General features: G+C 43.8%; 1 protein-coding gene and 1 long non-coding RNA gene across 3 annotated transcripts in view; one reads left to right on the top strand and one right to left on the bottom strand.

The window, feature by feature from the left end:
* The window catches only part of LOC143835305 (uncharacterized), a 353,076-nt gene that overhangs the window by 257,572 nt on the left and 67,601 nt on the right, over window positions 1–27,903 (bottom strand). The window lies entirely within an intron of this gene.
* Window positions 7,480–26,658, top strand: RGS13 (regulator of G protein signaling 13). Its single transcript, XM_077336292.1, has 5 exons — window positions 7,480–7,852; window positions 14,666–14,734; window positions 18,875–18,936; window positions 21,933–22,099; window positions 26,304–26,658. Exons 2-5 carry the CDS (start codon window positions 14,670–14,672, stop codon window positions 26,514–26,516), a joined length of 507 nt encoding a protein of 168 aa, XP_077192407.1. The 5' UTR covers window positions 7,480–7,852; window positions 14,666–14,669; the 3' UTR covers window positions 26,517–26,658.

Genomic DNA, 27,903 nt, shown 5'->3' on the forward strand with positions numbered 1-27,903 from the left:
CACTTTAAGTTTGTCTCCTGTTTGCATAATACATATAATTCACACACCATCTTCTCTTAAATTTCATTATAGACCTGTTTTTCAAATAGGCTAATTTTGCCATTACTGCATGTTCAGCAAAGTTTATTTTACCATTTTTTCTAAATGTGGACAGGCATCTAGTTTCCATTTTGCTGTGTAAATATTATAGCCACTGTCACCATGGAATATCTCTTAAAATTTTGGGGAACTTGTTAAGCAGAACACCTAATAGCATGCTCTTGGCTTCCATTGGGAATATAAATTTTAAGATATTCTGCAAATTTTGGTGCCTTTCTTTCCAATGTTTTTTTTTTGCTTTTTTTTACGAGTCCACCATGGTTGAAAAAAGGTTCCATCTATGTGTTGACATTTACAGCATTTTCCTTTGTAGTTTTTATGTGCTTTCTCAATGTCCTTTGGAGCTATATACCATCTGGAAAACATTTTGTCCCAATTTTCTCCTAGTGTTTGGCTGACTGTAAATTTGATATCTTTTTCCCATAGCAGTTTCCAATGTTGCATAGATATCTGTTCTTTCATCTACTTAATCATATCTTTTGTTCACCTGTTCATCTTCTGTTCCCAGCTGGAATAAAAATCTTATATACCCATCATAGTAAATGCTCTTTTAGTGTTGTAATCTGCTGCTTAAATTTAGTTGCATCTCTCAGAACTCCACCGTAAATCCTCCTTTACTCTTGAGACTAACCGTAATATATCAGCCATGGAATGTTTAATCTTTAATACCTTGCCAATACTTGATTTTGCCCTGACCACAGTTTCTTTAGACCAGTGACCAAAAGTTCATAAGAGGTCTCTCATAGCGCTGTCAAGTCTCCTGCAGAATTTATTATTTTCCAAAATCTTCAAAACATCTCAGCACATTTGTTATTTGGGTGAGAATGTACATCATGACCATTTCAGTTTAAGAGCACCTTGAAATGTTTTCAACTGAATAAAGAACAAGGTGACCTATTGTTACACTGTCAGATTGCAACGCTGAAATAAAAAGAAATATTGCTGTAGCTTATTTGGTTTCCATCTGGTGTTGGAAAGGCATGCCTTTCTTAGCAAGTTCCTGCAGCCCTTCCACCGCCACCCATTTGATGGCGAAATAGCTAAAACAGATCTGCAAGTCTTCCGATGAGCAGATTAGTCATGTTAATAACTTCCTCTTGACACGGCTGAGTCAAGAGCATGCTGAGATGTGTCTTTTAGCATTTCAAGTTTTGAATGAATTCTTCACGCCGTTTTACGGTGTGAATCATTTCGGCCCTCTAAGAATTATCACAGCTCTCAATGGAAACAGACTGGAAGTGGCCTCTTCTCCCACCAAATGAAGTATCAAAAAGGCTGGGGAGAGGGGTCATCTGCTATTAAATCTGTATAGGGATGGTATGGGAAATAAGGAGTTCCAAGTCACTTTTCACTAGACCTCCATCTATACATTGTTATATATTGCCCAATTATTGTGCTTTAGAAGGGCACCATTGAGCCTGCCAAGTGTTTTAGAAGGTGAGTGGGCCAAGTGAGCGATTGCCCAGCAATGCTTCTGGTTGGCCATTGGTGACTGGATCGGCTGTGCAGATTTTTGAAAATATTGTCTTTATAGCAACTGCACAAGGATCTTCGCTGTACGACTGAAGGCAAGATGCAGTAGCTATTTTATGGCTGGCTTGCCTCCTGTAGCTGTCATTTTTTGGCTGATCCCACTATGCCATGTCAGAATTCTAAACGTGCTCACAGGCTCAAAAAGCTGGGGAACCTCTGTGAAATGGCAACCATTTGCTTCTTGGGTGCCTCATCCACACAGACAATCCAGTTGTAATTATAGCCATTAAACGTCAGCACTCATCCCATTTCTTAAGAAATGTCAGAACTCTGGCTTAAAAAAAAGAATGGGAAAATGGGATGCTTTCAAAAGTAAAGTGAAAGAAAGCTGGGAATTTAATATGTAAGGATATCTCAAGAAATTCCAAGCTATTTTTATGGAGAATCGCTTTCAGTTCCCAATGCCAAGCCTATTTGATTCAATGGCAAATCATAGCAAAAGTTGGCTGAGACGGGATGGAATAGAAATAAATAAAGATGTGGCTAGGATGACTACTGCTAAAATAGACTAATCCCATTCATCTGTGCAAACTATAGATCATCAGGTACATTTATGTGAGCAGAAGGACAACGAACTATCTTCTTACAGCAAAGACCTTCCTTACAGCTCTTTCCCTCCCAAACCCGATAGCAAAGATTTCTCAGCCTGGTTGAAAGAGTTGGCACAGAATCTGAATTGACTCTTGTGAGTCTTGGGGAAGATAATGGCTTGCATCCATCACATGGCTCCAAAGGGTACGTCCTTCTTTGGAAGAGGATGCAGCAACCACTGCCAATTCCTCACTTTCCCTGTAGATTCCACTTAGTGAATGACAATCGATCCCAAAAGACTGTTTTTGTTATTCTAGCAAGGAACTATACAGATTTCATTATCATTATATGCATATTTGCTCCTATGCTGTTTTCTAATTTACTAGTAATCTACTCTCTCTTTATATCTGTATTCTTATCTTGTTCCGTTGTCTGAGAAAGTGTGCATGCACACGAAAGCTTGAATAAAACTTTGTTAATCTTAAAGGTGCCTTTGGACTCAAATTTTGTTCTACTTAGTCTCTTTATTAGCCTCGGTACCGTTGTGCCCGCCCTCGCACCTGTCTTCCCCTCCCTGTTTCTGGCTTGGATTTTTTTTTTAATGGTGCAGTCTGCATTGCTGCGGGACTGCAAAGCTACAAGGCCTCAATACCATTCAAAATGTTCTCTTAATTGTGCATGGTAATTTTGGAATCAGGCAGCTAAAACACATTCCTGTTTGTGTTTCCTGGCAGTGGGGTATGAAAAGGGAAAGGGGTGTGTGTGTGATGTAGCAGTCCTCTTCCCATTAGCTTGGCATCCATGCTCTGTATTTTAAATCATCATAAACACACAATCATCAGGGTCCAGTTACCATGGCCAGCCTATCACAAATCTACTGTGCATTTGCGGTTTCCAAATGCATGTTTGCAAGGTGATGCACGTTTTACGCCTCCATAGAATCATAGAGTTGGAAGGGGCCATACAGGCCATCTAGTCCAACCCCCTGCTCAATCAGCCCTAAGCATCCTAAAGCATCCAAGAAAAGTGTGTATCCAACCTTTGCTTGAAGACTGCCAATGAGGGGGAGCTCACCACCTCCTTAGGCAGCCTATTCCACTGCTGAACTACTCTGACTGTGAAAAATTTTTTCCTGATATCTAGCCTATATCGTTGTACTTGAAGTTTAAACCCATTACTGCGTGTCCTCTCCTCTGCAGCCAACAGAAACAGCATCCTGCCCTCCTCCAAGTGACAACCTTTCAAATACTTAAAGAGGGCTATCATGTCCCCTCTCAACCTCCTTTTCTCCAGGCTGAACATTCCCAAGTCACTCAACCTATCTTCATAAGGCTTGGTCCCTTGGCCCCAGATCATCTTTGTCGCTCTCCTCTGTACCCTTTCAATTTTATCTACGTCCTTCTTGAAGTGTGGCCTCCAGAACTGCACACAGTACTCCAGGTGTGGTCTGACCAGTGCCATATACAATGGGACTATGACGTCTTGTGATTTTGATGTGATGCCCCTGTTGATACAGCCCAAAATGGCATTTGCCTTTTTTACCACTGCATCACACTGCCTGCTCATGTTTAGTTTACAATCCACAAGTACCCCAAGGTCTCGTTCACACACAGTGTTACCTAAAAGCGTATCCCCCATTCAGTAGGCATGCTTTTCATTTTTCTGACCCAGATGCAGAACTTTACACTTATCTTTATTAAATTGCAGTTTAGAGGTTAGAGTTTGGACAAGGGCTGTGCAAGTTCTCTGGAAAGTTCTTTGAGTACTCTCAGGTGCATTTCATCCGGACCAGGGGATTTGAACTCATCCAGTGCAGCTAAATGCCTCTCGATTTGTCCATCCACACCCAACAGTGGGCCTATTGCCTCCTTTACTTTACGTTTGCTCCTCACATAACTGAAAAATCTTTTCTTGTTACAATGGGCTTCCCTGGCCAATCTCGACAACCTCTCTATCCCAATGCCTCTCGACAACCTCTCTATCCATGTTAACCTGCCACCCGGACACTATCCTTTGGCTACGGCCATCTCTTTGACCTGTGGGGAAAAACAGATGTAAAATAGGCACTAAGCCTTTCTGCTTTCTCTGCATCTTCTGTCCATCCGCACCCAACAGTGGGCCTATTGCCTCCTTTACTTTACGTTTGCTCCTCACATAACTGAAAAATCTTTTCTTGTTACAATGGGCTTCCCTGGCCAATCTTAGCTCACTCTCAGCTTTGGCCTTTCTGATGATTGATCTACAGTGCCTAGTAACCTGTAGGTACTCTTCTTTAGAGCTCTGTCCTTCCCTCCATTTCCTGAACATTTTCCTTTTCTTTCTTAGTTACTCTTGAAGTTCTCTGTTCATCCAAATAGGCTTCTTTATTGCTCCTGCAGTGTTTTCGTCTTTCTGGGATAGTCATTGATTGAGCATGCAATAGCTCTTGTTTGAGTAGCGCCCACCCTTCACATGCTCCCTTCCCTTCCAGCATTCTCGTCCATGGTATGACACTCATCATGTCTCTGAGTTTATTAAAGTTTGCCCTACGAAAATCCAACATCCACGTCTGGCTACAAGCTTCCTTGGCTCCCCATCTCAATAGGAATTCTATGAGGACATGGTCACTTCCCCCTAGGGTCCCCACCTCCTTCACCTTATCCACCAACTCTTGCCTGTTGGTCAGTATTAAGTCCAGTATGGCTGAACCTCTTGTGGGTTCATCTACCATTTGATAAATGAAATTGTCAGCCAGGCAGGTCAGAAACTTGCATAACTGAGGACGCTTCGCAGAGTTTGTTTCCCAGCACACATCTGGGAAATTGAAGTCACCCATGATGACAAGGTCCTGACGCTTGGATATTTTCTCAAGCTGCTCACAAAGTGCAGCATCCACGTCCTCTCGTTGGTCAGGCAGTCGGTAGCAGACACCAACCACCACACTGTTTGTTTTCCCCTCGCTTATTTTCACTCAGATGCTTTCCACTGTAGATATGCTCTCCTTCACTAGAATTTCCTGACAGGTAAGCCCTTTCCTCACATACAGTGCCACTCCTCCACCTCTTCGATCTATTCTGTTTTTTTCTGAACAGTTCATATCCATCCACCATTACATTCCAGTCATGAGAATCATTCCACCAAGTTTCTGTGATGCCTACTAGATCATACCTTTCCATCAGCATGAGAAGTTCCAGCTCTTCCTTTTTATTGCCCATGCTTCGGGCGTTAGTATAAAGACATCTGAATCCTTTTACTTTTGGTTCCCTGCCTCCGATCGTTTTCCTTCCATACACTCCCTATGTTGATTGTCTCCTTCCCCTTGTGGCTTTAGTTTAAAGCTCTCCTGATGAATCTCCCCAGGTTCCTGCCAAACACATTCTCCCCCAGTTTCGATAAGTGCAGTCCATCAGATGCTAGTAGGCCTTTCTCAAGAAAGCCTATCCCATGGTCCCAGAAACCAAATCTCTCCTGCCGGCACCAACTACGCAGCCAGTGATTCACCTCCATTATCTTCCTCTCCCAATGCATTCCTCTTCCCTTGACAGGCAAGATTGAACAGAATACCACTTGTGCCCCCATTTGCTTGAGCTTCCTCCCCAGATCTTGATAGTCTTTTTTAATAGGAGCGATGGTATTCAGGGACATGTCATTCGTTCCCACATGGGCCATCACAAATGGGTAGCGATTCCATCCATGTGGAATAGGTCTGGATGTATTGTGGGGAACAGTATGGCTGCCACCATTTCTAAGGTCCCGCTCTCCTTCTTAGTCACCAACTATGAAAATGGCTGGTGATTATCAAACTAGATTGACCAGTTCATAATTATGAGGCATGCTAAAAGTGTCCTCATGTACTTCAGCAGCAACGGAACTCCTTCCCCACTGCAGTCTCCTAACATCAGGACGTTGTAAAAAAAAAAATCAGTGACAGTCTGACCCTCACTAGGTCATGCGTGTTATAACAGAGCCCCAGTTATGCGTGGAATGCATAACTGGGGCTCTGGGGCTCCTTGTTTCCCTTCCCCTCTCTCTCACACACAAATTCCTTTTCCCCATTCCCTCATATCCTTGCCCACCTCTTACCTCTCGCTTGCCTGACCTCCTGCCTGGTACCTCCCTCTTCCCTCCCACCCCCACCCAGACTTCTTGACAAAAACCTCTTTTGACAAAAACCTCTCACACTGCTGTGCGCCTGGCTTCTCTTTATTAGGCCAACGGCCAGGGTCCCCCCCCCCTTTATATTTTATTTAGACAAGCCCCCATTACCATCGCCAAACAGAAGCGTTGAGAACTGCCCCACAGGCCCGAAGTCCAAGAGCCTGCACTGAAATCCACCTGCGTGTTATCCTCCACTGCAGACTCCCAGTCCTTCTGGCCTGCCTCCGTCCTCCACGCAGCCCAAACAGCAACTAATCCCAGCGGCTGTGGCTCAAAGATGGTGGGCTGCAGTATGTGGTGCCTTAAATAGGCATCCACTGCCCACCCTCTGCCACACACACACATGCACACTGCCCCACATGCCATAGCCATGCACCACCATGTACCACCGCACTTCAGTAGACACCATCCACTGTGTCAATGGTGGCCACAGTCACCACCAAGAGTGTGTAAACGATTAAGTGCCAGCTCCTACGCAAGCAAAAAAGGTCTTTCTGAGACAATGAATGAACAAATATTCGTTGCTACTGGTGTTTGGGAGTTTTTAAAAAACAGTTTTTAAAGGGAAAGGGGCTTTTCAGGAGCATGAACACAACAGTTCATTGGCTATTCTGTTTGATTGACGGCTAGGTACGGGAAGAAGCACAGAAAAATATCGCCTCCTTTGTTGCAATTCCAGCAAGACCGGAAACCTTGGGGAATGAATAGAACGCTACTGGGACTTCAATATTCCACTTGAATTGAAGGTATGCGGAGTGACGAAATTCCACTATTAAATATAGCGTTTCTGCATACTGCAAACATTTAGCAACATTGCTCATTGTGCAGAATGGCCCCTGGAATTGTTGCATATTAAGCACAAATCTACTTTTTGAAATGTTCACTCAAAAAGTAAATTTAAATAGCAAAGTTACACAAGAATGGCAACTCCCTTTAGACCTGAAAACTCAACAACCATATAGAAATTACATATATCTTTTCACGATATCAGGCCACAGAAGTGTCCCTCTGGACAGAATGGAGTTAAGACTTATCTCTCGTCCCCAGTCATTTTTGGTTCTTTACGGAAGAGGCTTTGCCGTTCACAAAGGAAGTATCATTCGATAAAAGGGTGGAAAATATTAGTCACAAAATAATGGTCTTGTCTGCCAACCATTTTACTACCAAAACATACACAAACACACACACACAAAACTTCAGTCAGTTTAGTTGATCAGTGTAGATATCCTGAGGGAGACAGAACAAACATCCTCTTATCAATGGATCATTGAAAGCAAATGGGGAAAAAAAAATATCCACACCACAAGAAACGTTTGCATGAAGATACATGAAAAGGAAGTCACACAGCAGAACTGGCAGTACGGATCCAACTGCAGAGGGGAAGATCTTAGTGCTTTAAGAAAAAAATCAAGAGGAACTCTTGAATAATGAAATGTTTTGCAAGCAAGTACCTCAAACGCCATTGCAGCAGCTGAACAGAAACTAATTCCAAACAGAAGCTAATAATTTCATCAGCATCCCAATAAAACCCAAGGCCCTGGAGGATATTGTGGTGAGTACGGAACTTACTTCAACTCAGGACATTTTTTTATTTAACTCCAGCCCCCACCAAAGTTTTAAAAACCACAGGACTTGAGGCACTTTAAGGAGAAAGGGTTGGATCCAAAGATGCTGAACTACGTTCACCACAGTAGCTATGCTGACATAATGGCCCTTCAACCAGTGGAAAAGGGGAGGGAAATTTTGGCTAATTTCCATCTCCCGTTGCATTCCCCCTTTTTTACCCCTCCCACATTGTTACTAAGGCTGTCTTGACACCCCCCCCCCCCCCGAGAAGAATGGTCTCCAGCAGAAAAGGGGCAGGTGAGGAAGTCTTACTCAGCTCTGGGTCCAACCCTAACAATGTTATTTCCAAATTAGTTTTCGTGGGCTCGATCTGCCTGCTTTCTCAAACGTGGGATTGCCTATATTTTATGCTGGAGCAGATTGATTTAATTGCCCATGGAATTGAAAGGGACTATCCTTCGAGATTTCCATTCAGGCTTCCCACACATGCTGTTCCATCCAAATCTATGAGCAACTTTCTCATAAAGTTCTCTGTCCAAGATCCATCTCCAGAAATTAGGCCAGCACAAAGTGATTAGCTGGGAATGCCTGTGGAAGAGTCAGTATTAGGGGATCTCTGGCATAAATATTCTTTCAAAGGTATGGCTTTTTCACATACCTCATAAATATTTTATAGCCTTACATGGTACCACATTTTTGTTTGTCTAATAATGTGAAGAAACATCATTCAGAACTCGGAAAACAGATTTCCTTTTCTGTCCTTTTCTCTACAGTCACATGGGAGGGAACTTCACAACACTGAAAATATCGTTACTCTTAACTGCATGGATTCATTGGGAGGACAGGCCTGAATTTTGGCCAGACCTGTCTTTTGATAGGGGGTGTGGGTTCCCCTCCAATTCCACGTTGAAAAGTGGCTACAAATGCACACACAAGGATTAATTGTTCATCACGCCATTATTCACCACTGGATTAATCACTCAACTATCTCAGTTGACAAGTATTATAATGGCTAGTGGTATGAACATTTCATCTTTTGGGTTTGTTTGTGGTGACCCATTCATATGTGTAAATCATTATTTGATACTAGAGTCAGATATAAGCCAGTCCTTAGGAAGTTCCCATTTCTAAAACAGAACGCTTAAGCCCTGCTGGATTCCTATATGGTTGTTTGCCAAGTTTATGGATGATCTTTTAGAAGCATTCGCTGTTTGGAATTAAAATGTAGGAGGTAATTTTAGCCATGTTAAGTCTGTTGCAATAAAATCCTGCATTTTGTTCTTGAAGATTGATTGATTGATTGATTGATTGATTAATTGGATTTTATACCACCTTTCCATATGACTCTGTGTGGTTTACATAGAATGTAGTAAAAATTGAACATGATAACAATCTGTCAGATAACAATCATAACATAGCATGTCAACCCGAACAGTATTTCAACAGAACAACAACATTGAAATATCCCTGGAGAGCTCAGATTGTTCAGTCATGGAAGGGGCATCTGAGGGGAGGGGGGGCCAGCAGATGTTTTGAGTCAGTCAGCTTCAAGCAAATGCCTGGTGGAGGAGCTCCCTTTTGCAGGCCCTGCGGAACTGTGGAAGTTCAGGCAGGGCCCTGATCCATTCTGGGGGGAAAAATACAGGGATAAAATAAAACATTACACGGGTATTTTGGTATATAAATTCAAAGATTAGCATAACTTGGGGGTGTAGTTACACCTTTTCCGCACACACAGCTTAATCTCGATTATCACTGAATTGGAGTCAGTACGGCTTTACTTCAAATGCTGTGAGTGCACTCTATACCTTTTTCGCTCTCTGATTTTTCTCCTTGGAATCACAGAGTACATATTTTGCAACTAAAGAGAAAAACCAGTTTGTGTTGCAGTGATTTTTTGTGTGCGTGGGGGGGGGGTTGTTCGTGGTTGGCCTCTATTAATTGGTCAGTTTTGTACTGAGCATGTTTTTGAAATTGTAAGAAGAGATTCTTCAAGCTGTATTAATATTCAGGTAGCCATCTTAGTAGAAGGTTCTCCTCCTTTATTGGTGAACAACTTTCAGTACAGCTTAGGCATTTTAATTTTTCTTTTCTTTTTTGTTTTTACAAGCCCAGGCTAAGTCTAGAATTGATAGGACTTCATTGTTAATGTTGGGATGTTAGAGGAGCCTTTCATGTGGTCCCTAAATTTCCTCCAGCTTTCTCCCTCCCTCTCTTACCCTGGTATTCCACCTAACATTGCCTCACAGAGCAAAGTTCTCTGAAACACCAGAAGCCAAAAATGGCTACAGGCTGCCCTCGCCTTCTTCCAGCCTTCTCCCCCTCCCACCTACATTGCCTCACAGTGCGAGATGCTGAGGATTGCTGAGAAACACTGCAAGGCAACTGAAAGGAAGTTCCAGTTTCCTTCACTCTGCTCTCCTCACCCTTAGCCTATATTTTAAAAGTACTATTTCAGCTCCAAGGTTGGTATATGTACCTTCCTATTTGATTTTAGATCCTATCCTCTCTGCTTCATTGCTGCTACGGTGATGAAGGAAGTGGGAAAGGGGGCTCACAGGAACAAGAATGGGCTGCCATCTCATCCTCCCACCCCCTTCATCTAGGAACGGGACAGCCTCAGGCAGGCTCTGGTGACAACAATCCCCACTTGGTCCGTTCCTTTTACAGAGACAGGCTAGAGTTACAAGATGGAAGGCAGGAGTCCCAGGTACCTGGGGATGGAGGGAGGGAGGGGAAGAGAGTACAATGAGGATGGACAGCAAAGAATACAGAAGGGGACATTTGCTTTGTTGACAGATAAGAGAATCAGGAGCCACTGAAAATGAAAATCCAAAACTGTTCCTTAGGCGTAATTACTTTGAACTGCATAGGAATAAGACCTATTCCTGACAAGCATTCTTAGGATCATGCTTGTGGGGTTGGGCAAGGGGGAAATGCTTTGGGAAATATGACATTTATTGTTCATGCTACGTGAAACCACAGATCTAATTCCACTAGCGGAAGAATAACTTTGTACCTGTGCTAGCCGGCATTAGGAACATAATTGCTCAGATTTATGGCTGTACATCTCATTTGAGATCAGCATGCTATGCCTGGCTGTAAAAGTCAAGTGTGCATTTTGTGGAGAAGCATCAATCAATCAATCAATCAATAAAAATTAATGAGCAATTCCCAAACTGTGTTCCCAAGAACAGAAATGCACCATGAGAGAACAGTTGGCAAGGAGAAATGCATCACTGTAATAAGGATAGGCTGCTGTAACCTCAAAGACCCATATCTGAATCCTTTTTCTGCATGGAAGCTCACTGGGTAACTTTGGGCCCATCACACACACTCGGCTTAGCTTACTTCTCTTAATATTCATTGTGAGGATGAAATGAAGAAGAGCAGAATGATGTTCTAAGCTGTATTGTATCCCTATTAAAGAGAAAAGTGGGGAGTAAAGAAAAGTTATGACTTACAGAAGAGGGTGCCTGTTGCAGTTCTGCACAAGTCTGCTGCAGAGACAGTGTGGTCATGGTGGGGACAAAACAGGGAAGAAGAGAATAATGCAAATGGCCTTGGGGCCTCATTGGGGGGAGAGAATGGCTGGAAATGAATTTTAAAACCAAATGATTGTTCTAGTTTTGCCTCCTTCCCATTGGACTCTGAAGAAATCCTGCCATGTCTCTACAGCAAGTGTTGCTGGATGATGCAGACATTCCTGATGCATGCAACAGTTCAATTAGCAGCCCGTTGTGCCTCTGGATGAGTCACTGACCTGGGCAGCCAGTCAAGAGGCCCCTCTGGTAATGCAGCATACAGGGAGTGAGCTGTCTGTGGGTGAATAGGTTTTAGTCCCCTTGTTCACACAATTTAGAAAAATAATTTTAGGGAAGAAAGGATGAACTGTGCCCCAGTGACAACGCACAATGAAAGTGTCCTTCATGGGGTTGTCACCTTTTAAACTTGGCCCTCCATGTGGCCCTTTAATATCAGTTTAATCAATTTAATCTGCAAGCAATTACCAAGTGATGCTATTCAGGTTCATGCCAGGAAATGCTTCCTCACGGCCCCTTTCCACTCATTCAACCTCTATTATAAATAGACAGGGCTTTCTCTTCCTCTGTCCAGTTGGTTACCTTAGTTCTTCATCAGTCGGAATTTGGGAAATATTGAGTTAAAGTATAAATAACATTTTTGGCATTGCTCATGGAAACTGGGATTACATCCACAGCATAGTCACCTCAGTAGAATAAGCCCAACCTGGGCGGAACTCTAAACAGCTATGCAAAAGCAAACCAACTAACTTGGTGAGATTCTTATGCATTGCTTTGCGTAAATAAATTAAAAAAACTAAACAAGGGCAACAGAAGCCAGCTTTCAAGCCGTACAAATGTTATTTGTTCCACATGCCTTGAAGCATGATATTTGCTTAACACCATTGTATTTGTTCCATGTGTATTTTTCAGGATCCAGGAGACCTCTCTTTAAATCAGAGGTTTTCACACCCAGTACAGAAGGAGGGGATGGGACTGTTTCTCAGTCCCATTTTAATCAGATACCAACTAGGCGGCCTGTGTCAGATGAAGGGGTGCTGTCAGATTATGGGTTGGAAGTCCTGGGTTCAGCAGGGCTGGGAATGGGGTTGGCTAAGGTATGCTGCAGATTCAGATTTGAAATATTTGTTGATGTCTAAAGATCATTAAGTCCATAGTCCCCAACTGCCCCACTCATAGCTTGGTCTAATGCTTGCTCTATCTCCCTCCAATGAGCGCATGGTGGCAGACATCATTCTCCTCTAATTTATTTTATCCTCACAACAGCCCCCTTTGAAGTGGGTTAGGTTGAAAGAAAAACAGTGGACCATCATCATCAGTAAGTTAAATATTAGAGTGGGCATTTCTGCCACCTTTAATAGGTTCTAGTCTGCTGCTCTAATCACAATAGCAAAGGTTCAAAGTGAGGCAAGGAACATTACAGGCCAGGAGGAGAAGCTTCTAGCCTGAAATGGCATCAGGGAGTTGCTTTTTGCCTTGTCTAGGAAACCTACATGAGCCTCTTGTGACGCAGAGTGGTAAGGCAGCAGTCATGCTGTCTGAAGCTCTACCCATGAGGCTTGGAGTTCAATCCCAGCAGCCGGCTCAAGGTCGACTCAGCCTTCCATCCTTCCCAGGTTGGTAAAATGAGTACCCAGCTTGCTGGGGGGTAAACGGTAATGACTGGGGAAGGCACTGGCAAACCACCCCGTATTGAGACTGCCATGAAAACGCTAGAGGGCGTCACCCCAAGGGTCAGACATGATTCGGTGCTTGCACAGGGGATACCTTTATCTTTAGGAAACCTACATATTGCCATCAATATCTGCACGTTGGCCTGAAAGTCATGGAAATGGCACCACTGCATCTGAATCCAAATCAGGGCTCTGATCAGCAAGGAACAGAGTTCTGAGTATAGATCTCACAAAACAGGTCCCATCAAAGGTCTTTGTATTGGACTTGGGGAGAACAGGACGACAATGTACTGTACAGCTAGGTATTCCCTGTTACACCAAACTAAGGTCACCCTGTAAGCTGTATGTTAGAATGGAATAAAGCAAGAAGATATATGGGTGCAGTCATATGCAATTAATTTCCTGACAGAGCGGTTTCTCAGTAGAACATGCTTCCTCGGGAGGTGGTGGGTTCTCCATCTTTGGATAGCTGGATAGTCATCTGACGGAGAGGCTGATTCTGTGAAGGTTCAAGGGGGTGGCAGGTTACAGTGGATAAGCGACAGTGTTGTGAGTCCAGTGGCACCTTTAAGACCAACAAAGATTTATTCAAGGCGTGAGCTTTTGAGTGCAAGCACCCTTCCTCGGACTAGTGATGGGGAGACTCCACAGCTTGATAAATGAACACCATGATGACCACCTGAAAAGTTTCACAGATGCTGGGACTTCTTTCTAAAACATGCTGAATCTTAGCGTAGTGAACTGTGTGCTACATTTTTTTTTCTATTGTTAAATGAATTAAAAAATATTTTAAAAATACAAAAGAATGGGGCCAGGTTTCCCACCTTTGACAGTTAACAAATATAACACACATGTGCTGCCCATTTGTCTCTATAAGGAACACAAGTTGGGTCTCAAATGCCTGGTGCCCCAACACTTTTCTAGCCAAAATGTTAACAGACAGGCTCTGCCGTGCCTCCTTCCTCTTGCCTGGACCCACCTTCTGGCCTGCAAATTGCAGCCCTTGCTAAGTCACAGCTCTTTCCCTTAAAAGCAGCTCAACCATGCTCTGCTAGCCCAATGCAAGTGGGTTTGTATGTACAAGTACCGTATTTGCCGGCGTATAAGACGGCTTTTTTTCTCTAAAAAACATGCCTCCAAATGGGGGGGCCGTCTTATACGCCGGGTGCACTTCAGTCTGGGCGAGTGGTGGCGGCGAGCAACGGCGGCGGTAGCTCCCCCCCCCACTGGGCGAGCGGCGGTGAGCGGCGGCGGCGGTAGCTCCCTCCCCACTGGGCGAGCGGTGGCGGCGGCGAGCAGCGGCGGTAGCTCCCCCCCCACTGGGCGAGCGGCGGCGGCGGCGAGCGGCGGCTCCCCCCCACTGGGCTCACGGCTTTGAGAAGAAATGTTGGGGGGTCGTCTTATACGCCCAGTCGCCTTATACGCCGACAAATACGGTAAATAAATTCCACTACCTGCCAGTTACTCAAACGGGACTCACTGAAGTGACAGGGGGCAAATCCATTAGCAGCCAATTACTAAAACAATAGAAAAGCAGTTTGAAAATGGTCCAAGTGTTTTAACGTGTTTGTTTTCTTCACCTAGGATAATGAGTCCCAGCATCTGTTGGCTTTGTAACTTATTCCGAGATGACACAAACGGGATAACTTCCAAGTAAGTACTATGCGCTCTCTGAAACTGGCATGATTCATAGGGGGAAAAAGGTGAAGAACAAGACCAAAAACAGTGTGTTGTTAGCCTGAATCTCTGCAGGTCAACACAAGCCTTCTGCAGCATCTGTCTCAAGCAGGCATCAGTCAGTTTTATTCCCAGACAGTGTGGTGCTGTAATTAAAATGTTCATCTAGAACAGGGGTAGTCAAACTGCGGCCCTCCAGATGTCCATGGATTACAATTCCCGTGAGCCCCTACCAGCAAACGCAGGGGGTCATGGGAATTGTAGTCCATGAACATCTGGAGGGCCGCAGTTTGACTACCCCTGATCTATAATGGTGGTTCTCCACCTGGAGGTCAGGACCCCTTTCGGGGGGTCGAACAACCCTTTCACAGGGGTTGCAAAAGGGCAAGCAGCTATCCACATAACAGCCTTGTGGGGTAGATTGAGATAGAGAATTCGTCTGTCTGGAACAGTGGAAAAGAGCGAGATCGGCATGGTGGGACAAGAGGCAAAACTGAGAAATCCCGGGGAAAAGCCAATTTATATACAATCGTGAACAATGGATCTTCACGCCATTGGTCAGTTTTGGCTTAGTTTCTGTGAAAGAACCCCTGCATAATTTTATGGTTGGGGCTCACCACAACATGAGGAATTGTATTAAAGGGTCGCGGCATTAGGAAGGTTGAGAACCACTGGGCTAGTATTTGGGAGGGGGGGCAGTTACAAATCCCTACTTTGCCATGGAAGCACACAGGTAAACTTGGACTAGTCACTCTGGCTGTGTGTGTATGGGATTTTAGCAGCAGCATCTTAACTGGTGATTTCCCTCCTGTACAAATAGCCTCATCAGGCTTTCATGTATTCTTTTCCTATACTTCCTACCAGTGGTCTGGGGGGAAAATGGGGAAAATCTGGGCAGTGGGCGAGGGGGAACTGTAGGAGAGCAACAACCAGCAAATCATACTGCATGTAAACCTATGTGACTAAAAAGCCAATCCAAAGCAAAAACTATATGTGGAGAGGCCCTAGGTTTTTTTTAAACCAATACCTCTATGCACTGCAAGTTATTGTCAGGAACTATCTGGGGTGAACACTTAATTCATGCAAGATACTGGCCTACGTCTGTGCAGTCCCTAAAAGTCCACCCTAAAATGCAACCAGGGTGTTCTTGTGGAAGTGCACTGCAATGAAAGTTTAATAGCAGTGGACAGGCTTTCAGCGAAATGTGTCAGCTATTAGTCATTTTCTTGTAGAGGAATTTCTGATCAGCTTCCAAGAAGCTTTTCTTATCAGTTTTAGCGGTGACTAAATTCCCACTGAGACTAGTGGAACAAACAAATCAGGGCTAATTTATAAGTCCCATTGCTTTCAGTGGTACTCTCACGTGCAACTAACTAGCTAGCTTGCAGTCACAGCTCTTACAAAGAGCCTTATCAAAAGATATGTGTACAAAGCTGAACCAACATCAGATCATCCAAGCAAAATCTAGTCTGCTTTGTTGGGCTGCCTAAGGAGGTGGTGAGCTCCCCCTCACTGGCAGTCTTCAAGCAAAGGTTGGATACACACTTTTCTTGGATGCTTTAGGATGCTTAGGGCTGATCCTGCATTGAGCAGGGGGTTGGCCTAGATGGCCTGTATGGCCCCTTCCAACTCTGTGATTCTGTGATTCTGATTCTGTTGCATGTAGCTTGCAAATTCAGAATGGATCTGAATCCTTTTTGCACTTTAAAAATGTACCTTATACCAGTGGTCCCCAACCTGCGGGCCGCGGCCCGGCGCCGGGCCGCAAAGGCCATGGCGCCGGGCCGCGGCTCCCTCTCCCCGCCCCCCCGCAGTAAAAAACTTCCCAGGCCGCAAGCTTGCGGCCCGGGAAGCTTCTTACTGCAGGGAGGGCGGGGAGAGGGAATCAGGGGTGCGGCCCGATCCACGGGCGCGGCTCGCGGGCGTGGCCCGATTCACGGGCGCGGCCGGGCGCGGCTCGGGGGCGCGGCTCAATCCGCGGGTGCGGCCCGCGGGCGCGGCCGGGCGCGGCTCGCGGGCGCGGCCCGTGGGCGCGGTCGGGCGCGGCTCGTGGGCGTGGCCCGCGCGGTCCCTGCGGGCGCGGCCCTATGCCCTGCCGGTCCCCAGCCTAATAAAGGTTGGGGACCACTGCCTTATACAACCTATTGCCTATTCTGGTAAAGTATGTATGATTGAGGGGAGTATGCTCTCATACAAGCAAATGTCAACGTTGGAGTACAGTACCATCTTTAAGACCAGCAAAATTTTATACCACTCTAACACGACAATATTTAGGTGGCATTACATCAAATAATATACCATAGTGAAATCATTAGAACAACGTGAAACCACATGAGGTTGGTAGTAGGTTTGCCAACTCTGAGTTGAGAAATTTGCGGAGATTTGGGTGGGTGACATCAGAGGAAGGTAGGGTTTGGGGGAGGGGAGAGGCCTCAGCCAGATAATTCCATATTATATCAGGAAAATACTATTATATATTGTATTATATTATTATATCAGGAACCATTTTTTTCACCATCAGAGTAGTTCAGCAGCAGAATAGGCGGCCTAAGGAGGTGGCAGTCTTCAAACAATGGCTGGACAGATACTTATCATGGATGCTTTAGGATCATCCTACAATGAGTAGAGGACTGAACAAGATAGCCTGTATGGCTCTTTTCCAACTAATTCCATATAAATCTCTCCAAAGCCGCCATTTTTCTCCAGGGGACTGACCAGTCCAAGAGATCTCCAGGCCCTGTCTGGAGGTTGGCAACCATCATTACTGGTATTCTGAAGGTGTTTCGAAAGCACCTACAGAAATGTGCAGGCTCAACGCTCCAAACGATAACAACCTGGAATGCTTCCGTCAGCAAGATAATCTTCTTATTTGTTAACAAAAAATACAGTCCAGGCCTAGGGGTTTTAGTAGAATAAGCTACAAATGCTCTAAGGCGATAATAGAGATGATTAGAAAGAGACTAGACTCTAAAATCCTGCAAACAGCTGTTGGACTGGGCAGGCTTCCAAACCTTTTATTTGGGCTTGGTGTGCAAAGGCCAATTTTATTTTTAATCAAGAATGGATTATAAAGCTGAAGTGAATAACAATTAAAGGGCTTTGGTGAGCATTTGGTAACTGATGTGAAGCCAAAAGTGGATGAAGGAAGCCACCCTTTAGCTTGCAGTGTGGAGTCTGATGCAAGGGCACCTATAATGGCTAATCCACTGACTGATTCCACATGGAGGCATAAAACTCATGCTGCCTCCTGCTTGCAAACATTGCTGCTGACATCATATGGAAGCAGCACTAAAACCCAAGAGCAACGAGAGGCTGTCCAGGGGGCAAATTCTTTGTGCAGAATTGGTCACTGAATTTCTTTTAAAATGAAGCATCCAGTCATTTCATTTTCTTTTCCCTAATCAATGAGAAGCACAGAGTAGTCTTTACCTACAGTATTTAGTATCCCTCAACAAAATTGTAACTCAACTCAACAAAATTCTAACAGTGATATCTCTTTCTTAGGGACGCAGCTTGGGGCAGCTCTCTCTGTGTCTCTCTCTGCCTCCCTCGCAGCAGGAGCGATAGGAGGGAATGAGGGCTCGTCTTCAGTCTGGCAGAGTTCTGCGTGTGTGTGTCTCTCTCTCTGGCGTGTCTGAGAGGAACATGGCTAGCGTCCAGGGAGGGAGGGCGGAAGCTGTAGGGGTAGGGCCAATCAAGGTGCAGCCAGCATTGCTGCACAAAGCGTTGCTGGCACCCCCCAGGCTGTTTCACAAATATATAGAGAAACCATGGATGGAACAATGGCAGGCTCTTAATGTACTAGTTCCATTACAAGATTAGATCATTTAGCTATCTAAAATGTCCATAAAAGAAATTCAGGTGAGCAACATTCTGGAAGGATCCTTGGTTTTGCTTGACTTTGTGAAATTCCTAGTGATTCCATGGAGACTAAATAACAACAACATCAGTTGTGTTGTTAGTATTAAGTAGTTTTTTTTTTTAAATAAGTGGTCATTTTGATAATTCTCATATAATTGGTATTACAGATCTTCAGCCCTGTATTATTAGTTGTCAGGGAAGAATGCTGACCTGCCATTCTAACATCTTGATAATTAATTCTCTTATTTCTCAAAGAACATGTCTGGAAGAAGTACTACAATGGTCTCAGTCTTTTGAAAAGCTGATAGCTACTAAACGTAAGTAGTCATATGAACACTGACTCAAGAAATAAAATAGTGTACAAGTTGCCAGGGGGAGTAACTTGGTTAACACTGAAGGATAGTTCATGTTTGATGAATGCTGAAATACTCTTTGGGCCATTTCCCACGGCTTAAAAATAGCACAATGGTTGCTAATTGAAAACGCTACTAATTTGGCATTACCCACGACGTCGTAGACAATCTGCAACACTCCTGAAACCGATCAGCAATAAGCGCTTCGTTTTAGCGCTTTCAGGAGAATCCAGAAAAGTGGATTCACCCTCCGGATAGCGATACACTCCTGCAACCAATCTGCAACACTAGCGCTAAAGACCTGTGCGTTACCATTGTTGCTGGTTCTTCAAAGTCCCTCCCCCTGGCTCTCTCCTCCAAACTTCCGGCGAAGCGATCGCCATTTTTTTTTCTCGGAGCGAGCGGGGATAAACGCACCGGCGAGCCTCTTTCTGTTTAGAGGCTTCCCTGGCTTCATTCCTTCACCTTTAGTCACTAAGCACAAACCACTTAAAAGCCCGTTTGCTGAAATAAAGTCCCTTTATTTTTTACACATAAATTCAGCCGAAAATCGAGCCCGTGAGAAGGGGGGGGGGATTTTTTTTTATCACTCGAGGCAGCGTGCAAACGATCATACAATCAAACGACAGCTTACATTAGGCAGCTGGATGGGTCTCTCCGTAGCAACGAATCTACACAGATTCGTTGCTATGGGTCTGTTTTTTTTTTTTTAAACCTTTCTTAAAGGGAAAGCGGCTGTTTGGGAGCATGCTAACGGCTGCCCATTGGCTGCTTGACGGCCAGGGGCGGGACGAGCTTGGCAATAGCGCTTCCTTTCTAGCGATTTCTGCCGAGACCGGAAGCCTGTGGGAAACGCTAAAAAATGCAACTGATTCCACTACAAAGCCAGGTGTGCAAAACGACGAATTCCACTATTTTAAATGGCGATTTTTCATTCCGCAAACAATTTGCAACAAAGATCCCCGTGCGAAAAGGCCCTTTGACTTGCAGGAGAGCACCTTGGGCTCAAGGAAGACACACACACATTTATGTTGGCTTAAACAAGGTCACAGCTTTATTAACTCCACAGGAGTATTAGCGCAGCATGGGAGAGGGAGCCTGACTTGCAGTCAGCTGACCACAAGAACCTGGATCCAGCAGCATCCTGGGGCCTACCCAGTTCCCCTGCTGGGAACGCGGGTCCCCTTGCCACTGGTTTCCCCCACATGTCCTCCTAGCCGCCCAGCTCCTCCACTTCATCAATGGTGGCTGGAGGTAAGTCTTTGCCCCTTTTGGGGAGCTGAAGTGTGGACCTAAACTCTACCACAGCATTTCAGCATTAACCAAACATATTTCACAAATAGTATTTCAGGATTCATCAAACATGTAAACTATCCAGTGTTAACCTAGTTCCTTACACTTATGACATAATAAGAGCATGGGTATATACATTATGTCTAATCCTTTTCTGAGGTGGAAGAATTCATGGGGAGACAATATAGGATCAGAACGGAAAACACAAGCCAGTCAGAAGGAGACAGACTGTAGCATCATTGCTCTTCTCCCATGTAACGTAGTGTAGTTCAAAGGTGGGTAAAGTTAATCATGCCCTCAGGTGTGTGAATTGGTTCATAAAGCAACCTATGTAAGAAATTAGTGACTGGGCTTGTCCTTTCAAGATCACACGGACCCCAGGTATGACATCCCCCTGCACTACAGGACAAACCATGGAAACCCAGTAGTTTGCAAGGAAAATAATTAGGATTTTCAGGAATGAATATGTCAGTGAACAGTAAGAGTACCAGAAACTAAGACTAGCATACTGGATATATGATCATAGGGACAGAGTCATAGAGTACCAGGCAGGACCCAGATATGATCTGGGTGCTGCCCAACTTCAGGATGCCCTAGCACAATTGGCCAATACATGTTTGTGTAGCCAGACCTGATGATGGCACATCTGCCCAAGGAATCATTAGGACAGGCACTGGGAATACAACTGCCAACACAGCATCAGACCATGTGCAGCCACATTTGGAATACTGTATACATGACCTTAAATGGACTCCGGGGAATGGTAGAGGACAGGAAGGCCTGGAGGACCGTTGTCCATGGGGTCACAATGGGTCGGACACGACTTCGCACCTAACAACAACAACATACATGCCCTCTTGAAAGGATATCAAAGATATGGAAAAAGGGAAACTGGAATGTTTGTAGAGTAGAAGAACCTGCCCTATAAGACAAGGGGATTTTTAGTTTAGAGAAAAGGCAACTGTGGGTATCATGATAGAGTTGTACAAAATTATGCATGATGCACAAACTATTCTCCCTCTCCCATAATACTAGAGCCAAAGTCCACCAATTAAACTGACTGGTAGAAGAGTCAATACTGACTAAAGGATGTACTACTTCACACAATGGGTAATTGACTTGCAGAACCCACAATGACCACTGGCTTGGCTGAGTTTAGAAAGGGGATTGAGCAGATTTATGGTGCATAAGTCTATTCCCATGATAGCCAAATGGTCTGATTATCAGACCAATTGGGGAGCAATCAGCAGAATGACTACCAGCAAGCCTTTGTTTCTTCCCTCTAGCATCTGAATGGCCACTGTTGGAAACAGGATACTGTACGAGATGGAACATTGGTGTAATCAAGCATAGATAACTTTATGCAGAGTGCCATCTCTTCTTCCTGTGTTGTTAAGGAAATGTGAAAACCTGCTGAACAATATTGGTTGTTGCTGGAGGGTGAGGGTGAAACATGCAAAAAAGATGACATCTTATCTTCTTTGGTTAAGAACACAATAAAGACAGAGGAGGGGGAAATTGTTAGGGAGGTTGCCATTTTCGGTAACAATCCCTGACTACTGAATTCTAGCCTTTTCTGACAAGGAACCCTTCTAGGGGCAATTTTCATTCAGAATAATGACAGCTGTTTTTTCTAAATCAGTATTTAACCCCAGCACAATTTTCAGATGGGCGCATAATCTACAGATCCTACCTGAGGACAGAGTACAGCGATGAAAACATTGAATTCTGGCTTGCCTGTGAGAGCTTCAAAAAGATAGCATCACAGAAGAAAAGAATTTCAGTGGCACAGAAACTTTTCCAGGACTACATCCAGCCTCAGGCTCCAAGGGAGGTAAATTAAAACTGTGACGAGAAATATGGGAGGACCGCTTTGGTCTTAGAAAGATGTGAATATTGGCCATTCGAACTAATACAGTAGGCTACAACTTGCAAACGCAATGTTAAACCCAAGCAGGAAATAGAATTCCACTGAAATGGTGGCCAAGGCAATGTTCTTGCTTCCCCTGCTTGCTCAGAGCTCTACTTTAACAATGAAAGTCATATTTCAGGGTTTCCTACTTCTCCTAAGCCTTTCACGAAACTCTCAATCCCTAAATATCAGATATAGGAAACCAGGTAAAAGGAGAGCAGGTATGCATTTCGATTTAAGTAGTCAATTGCTCAAGTTTATGTTCACATCAGCTTATAGTTCTTATGATATATCCTGTTTCCATAAAATTCCATATACAGCTTCACCTCTAGATTTAGGGTGGACAGCTCTGAGTTGGGAAATACCTGGAGAGTTTTGAGGTGGAGCCAGAAGTGGGCAGGATTTGGGGCAGGAGGGATTTCAGTGGAGTATAATGCTATGGATTCTAATCTCCAAAGCAGACATTTTCTCCAGGGGAACTGATCTCTGTTCCCTGGAGGTGAGCTGTAAAACTGGGAGATCCCCAAGTCCCACCTGCCTTTTCTGGTTTTGAACATCCAACCTATTGAAGAGTTCCGTTGAACTCAAATGTACTGTAGGCTTTTATTTTTGAATTTCGTATTAAATAGGTGATAGTGATTGAACAACAGTGCCAAAATAAATCTTTTCTGCTGGAAGTATTGCAAAAACTGTATTCTGCCAGGACAAACAATGTGGAAGTTACCAGGCAGTTTTTGATACAGGCCATGCCACTTCTGTCCTGTAAACATACCAGTAGTGATGCGTCATAAAAGCAAATGAACTTTGGAACTAGCTTACGATACCCATTTGAGGGACCTGAAGTTTGCAAGTCATCCTGATTGAGGAGATCTCAGTAAAGCTATCATTGGCTTGCCCAAACAGAGGTATATTATGCTTGCACAGCTTCCTTTCAATTTTCACTCAAGTTGATTCAGTGGGGCTTAACTTAAAACACCGTGCCTGCAGTGCATCTGTACAACTGCCCAGTGCTGCATGCGCAGGCCTACACATATTCCCAATTTTGGCTGAATTAAATTGTTTCTCCAGAAATACTGGAGAGGGAGAACGCACTATCACTTAACACCAGCCACTATCAAAGGGGAAAATGTGGGGGCGGGCTGTGCAGACAAGCTGGCAGCGATCTGCAACAAGATCACCACACAGGCTCGCATGCACAGTCTGCCTCCACTTTGCTGATCCAAGATGGCACAATGCAGGCGGGTTGTGCAGGTGAGCCAGCAGCGAACGTGCTCCAGATTGCCGCACAGACTTTGTATTTGTATGCCACGGTTCCCCAAAGGCTTAGGCATTCTATTATTTAAAAATATATAATATAAGAACATACACAGACACTCATCAGAGTATGAGATCCACAACTGCTTATATTTTCCATCATTTAAAGGTTTTGGGGGGGGGGCATTGCAAGCAGGATAAGTCTATCAATACGAGTTTATTGCTAGTCTTGGATCAATGAGAAAAACATATTGACAGGGAAAGCTTTAAATGTTTGCCTAGAGGTAGCACTGCCCTGCAGTTTTGGGGCTACATGCACTTCAAAACTGCACGAAGCCTCTTTGCAAGCTCTGAAAAGGGGTCAAGACTGGCATCATGGTATGTGCCACTGAGCAAGCCCACAAGCAAGCATAGTGGCTGCCAATTCTCAGCAGCTGTCTCTGTGTGAGGAGGATGTGCTTGCAGTGAAATGTTTTAAAAGAATCATGCCCTCAGAAGGAGATGCTGAACAAGTGGCCAGAGAGGCGAGTGAGCGTGCATTGTGCTGGTGGTATCCCCTCCTCACCCAGCATACGAGTCCCCCTCACCAGTCTCGCAGTGGGACTCTGGCAATTTGGTAGCCACCCATTCTCAGGCTGGGTTCATGCTTGGCACTGGGGGTTGGATGGGGGCTTTCCAGAGCCACTGAAAGAATGTCGGTCCATATGGAGAGCAGATGGAAGGAGTCTCAGAGCCGGGATGCAGAAGATGAAAGTCACTGTGTACTTTGGCAGGACCCAAACGATGGTGCTGTGTGTGGACAGGATTATGAAAGTCTTCAGCCTGATCGAGCAAGCAGTGACCAGGTACAGGAAGGTGATTGTCAGGCTGCCTTTTGAAGCATCAGCAATTGACTTTCATTTTCTATGTCCCAGCCCCGAGCCTCCTCCTGCCTTTTTACTGAACCCACCTGCCCACAGCTGCTCTGGAAAGCTCCCAGCCACCAGTGGAAAGCAGGAGCAAGTCTCTAGAGTCTAGCAAGGCTAGCAAGTCTCTAGAGTCCTGATATGGGGCAGATGATGGGGACAGGCTTGGGTGATCACTCACAAAGCAACTGGGGATTGGCAGCCACTGGCCTTGATTGGTGGCACATGATGCCAGTCTTGGCCCCCTCCCTCCAGCTTTTCAGAGTTTGGGAAGAGGCTCTTGAAGAGCTGAAGTACATTTAGTCAAAGAACTGTGAGGCAATGTTACGTATAGCCAAACTTTAAAAAAATTTCCATGCCAATGATTTTTTCCCAGTGATCCAAGATTAGTGACAAACTCATATTGATAGACTCAGCCCACTTGTAAAAAAGAAAAGTGAATGAAAAACATAAGCAATAGTGGGGCATGTACACTGCTGGAGGGGGGAGGATGGCAAAAGATGCAGAGGAGGATAAACATCCTCAACATGGTAATGCGGTGTCCTCTTGAATTACATTTGGCTTGGAAGTGAAACAAGAGAGGAAACTGCCACAGTACCATTCTCAGAAAACCTGGGGAAACAGCAACCAGAAAGCAAATTGAGTGCTGAAGTAAGTAGAATCAATGCAGAACAAAAAAGAAAACCTGATGAACACGACCAGTGAAAGCAAGGGAAAATACCCGTGTATAATAGGACAGAGATGACATTAAAGATTTAAGATGGTTTCTGGTTGGGAGAAACAAGACCAGGCATACCAAGTTCCCATCAACTAATAAGACTGGTAAATTTCAAATGCTGTCAAGATGTAATTCAAATAATATATATGGGTTTTCCCCAGCAGGATCATCATGCTGTAAAGTATCCCCAGCAGCTGTTATATAATGAGTTGGATTTCTTTTCCCCACATCATGGCAAATCTTTGTAACTTCCAAATATAGGTCTGCAGATTATTATCCAGGAGAGGGCATTAATATTCCAGGAGAGAAAGGAGGTGCAGCATAAATAAATACTAAAACACTGAAACTTTGTCTAAGTCACACTGGATGTTGCCATCTTATTAAATAATTTTAAGAAACTAAAATGCCAATTCCTAAAATTAAAAAGTAACAAGTGCATGTCAGCTTTAATGTACTTCTTTGTTAGAAAACTAAAATGACTTTGACTATGAAATATGGAGTTGAAAAGAGGATCCACCTGTAGCATAATTAAAGGATATATTGATTCATTCATTCGCCATGCTAAATTCATCATGAAAGGTCCTATTTCTTAGACACTATTTCCTAGACAATATGGTCTCTTATAGATCAAGATCTCAAACCACAAAAATGTATATTAATTATGAAGCTGGTAATTCTGTGCAGATCTCAATGCATATTGGAATACACATTTTATGTTTTAAAAAAATCTTAAATTGCTCCATTTTATTTATTATTTTCTTGAATTTCTATACCACCCTCCCATAAGGCTGAGGGGCTTTACATAAAACATCAGGGGTATACATCATAATCATAATCATAATCATAATCATAATCATAATCATAATCATAATCATAATCATAATCATAATCATAATCATAATCATAATCATAATCATAATCATAATCATAATCATAGTGGTTCCAAAACTGAACAGAAAATTATAACAGATTCACATTGTTACAACTACTTTTAACATAAACCTACAGGGAGGTCAGTTTGGTTCAGGTCATGGAGGGGGGTATCTGGGGACCAGCAGCTGTTGTTGTGTCAGCCAGCCTCAATCAGATCTTTAAAGTGTTGCTGTAGTTTTTATGTCCCGGCCTTCACGGGTTTTTTTATTCTTCCCTTCAGAATTTGACTCCCCCTCCTAGCCCTTGTTTTATAATCATCCTTTCTTGAGGGAAAAGCTGTTATATTAATTCTGTGGAAAATTATATTCATTTTCAGATTAATATTGATAGTCCAACAAGAGAAGCTATTATTACAAATATTCAAAAGCCAACTCCATCATGCTTTGATGAAGCTCAGAGAATTGTTTACTTGCATATGGAACGGGATTCATACCCCAGATTTCTTGGGTCAGAAATCTATCGAAACCTTCTCCAGTGCCTCTCAGCCAGAAGGAGGGAGCGATCCGTGTCTATCAAAGAAACAGACTGAGAACATGGAAGATGTTGGTGTGCTCATCTCTTTTAAAAGACCCGAGAAATGGAAGACACTCAGTGGCAGAACCCACATCTATCGCGTGGAAGGATATCTTTATATTGCTATGATAATTCTTTTCATATTTAAATTTTGCATGAGAATTACAATGAATGGACACATAAGAGTCATATACAAAATAAGGCTCAACAGAAGGTTTGGCATTTTATTGAATTCTGGAAATGTCACAGACCCAATGACAGGTATAATTGAACAATCCTTCATGTGTTACTCAAACCCTGCTCATACACTTAGAAGTATCTGTTTTTTGTTACCTATCTCTGTTAAATCATGTTGTCATACTGTTTCCACCCTTTGGGGATGCCTTATTAAAATGTTGTTAGTGTGACTTTCCCAAATTGTCACCTCTAGCATTCTGAACCCTCCAGAGTTTCTACATTTCAGTGTAGAGTAATACTGGCTGGATCTTGCATTTTGTGCATGAGTATGTATATAATACATGCAGTTGAACACTGAGAGTTGATAACATCATGAATTTCATTCCACAGAAGTTCATGTTGTAGACAATCATACTTTGGCTCAGAACTGTGCAGGGAAGAAAGAGCAAGTTTAACCATTGGATCTCCACTCAATTTAATTTCAATGCCCAGCTTTTAAAAAATGTTAAAAACTCACATGATTTAATTTAAATTACTAACAATAACGAATAGATCTTGTTTCAAATGTCAAATCTGAGTTGAGTTGAACATCCTGTCTATTCCCTGCACAGCCCAGAGACAAATTGAGGCTGCATGATAGTTTGATCCTAATTTGACTAAGAACAAGTTTTTTCCCCCAATCCCAAGACACCATTGCAGGGTACAGCTTGCCACTGTACACTCTGCTTGCTGGGATGGATATTTAACTGTGATAGCATATTATCAGACATTGATGTATTTGTAATATATGCTTAAACAAAAGAACCAACTTTTAAATCAGTTGGTAGCATAAAGGGACATGTAAGTTCATGAAGCATACATTTGTACTAATAAAAGGTAAAGGTATCCCCTGTGCAAGCACCGGGTCATGTCTGACCCTTGGGGTGACGCTCTCTAGTGTTTTCTTGGCAGACTCAATACGGAGTGGTTTGCTTGTGCCTTCCCCAGTCATTACCGCTTACCCACCAGCAAGCTGGGTACTCATTTTACCAACCTCGGAAGGATGGAAGGCTGAGTCAACCTTGAGCCGGCTGCTGGGACTGAACTCCCAACCTCATGGGCAGAGCTTTCAGACTGCATGTCTGCTACCTTACCACTCTGTGCCACAAGAGGTTCTATTGTACTAATAGACTTCAGCTAAGAACAAGTGAAAATGGTTTGCAATTATCTTTTGGTTTGAGAATAAG

This window comes from Paroedura picta, chromosome 4 (assembly GCF_049243985.1).
Source record: "Paroedura picta isolate Pp20150507F chromosome 4, Ppicta_v3.0, whole genome shotgun sequence".
NCBI lineage: Eukaryota > Metazoa > Chordata > Lepidosauria > Squamata > Gekkonidae > Paroedura > Paroedura picta.

Coding starts and splice junctions, on each gene's coding strand:
- RGS13 (XM_077336292.1), top strand. CDS start 14,670: ATGAGTCCCAGCATCTGTTGGCTTTGTAACTTATTCCGAGATGACACA. Junction 14,735..18,874: donor ACAAACGGGATAACTTCCAA/GTAAGTACTATG, acceptor TATTTCTCAAAG/AACATGTCTGGAAGAAGTAC. Junction 18,937..21,932: donor AAAGCTGATAGCTACTAAAC/GTAAGTAGTCAT, acceptor CACAATTTTCAG/ATGGGCGCATAATCTACAGA.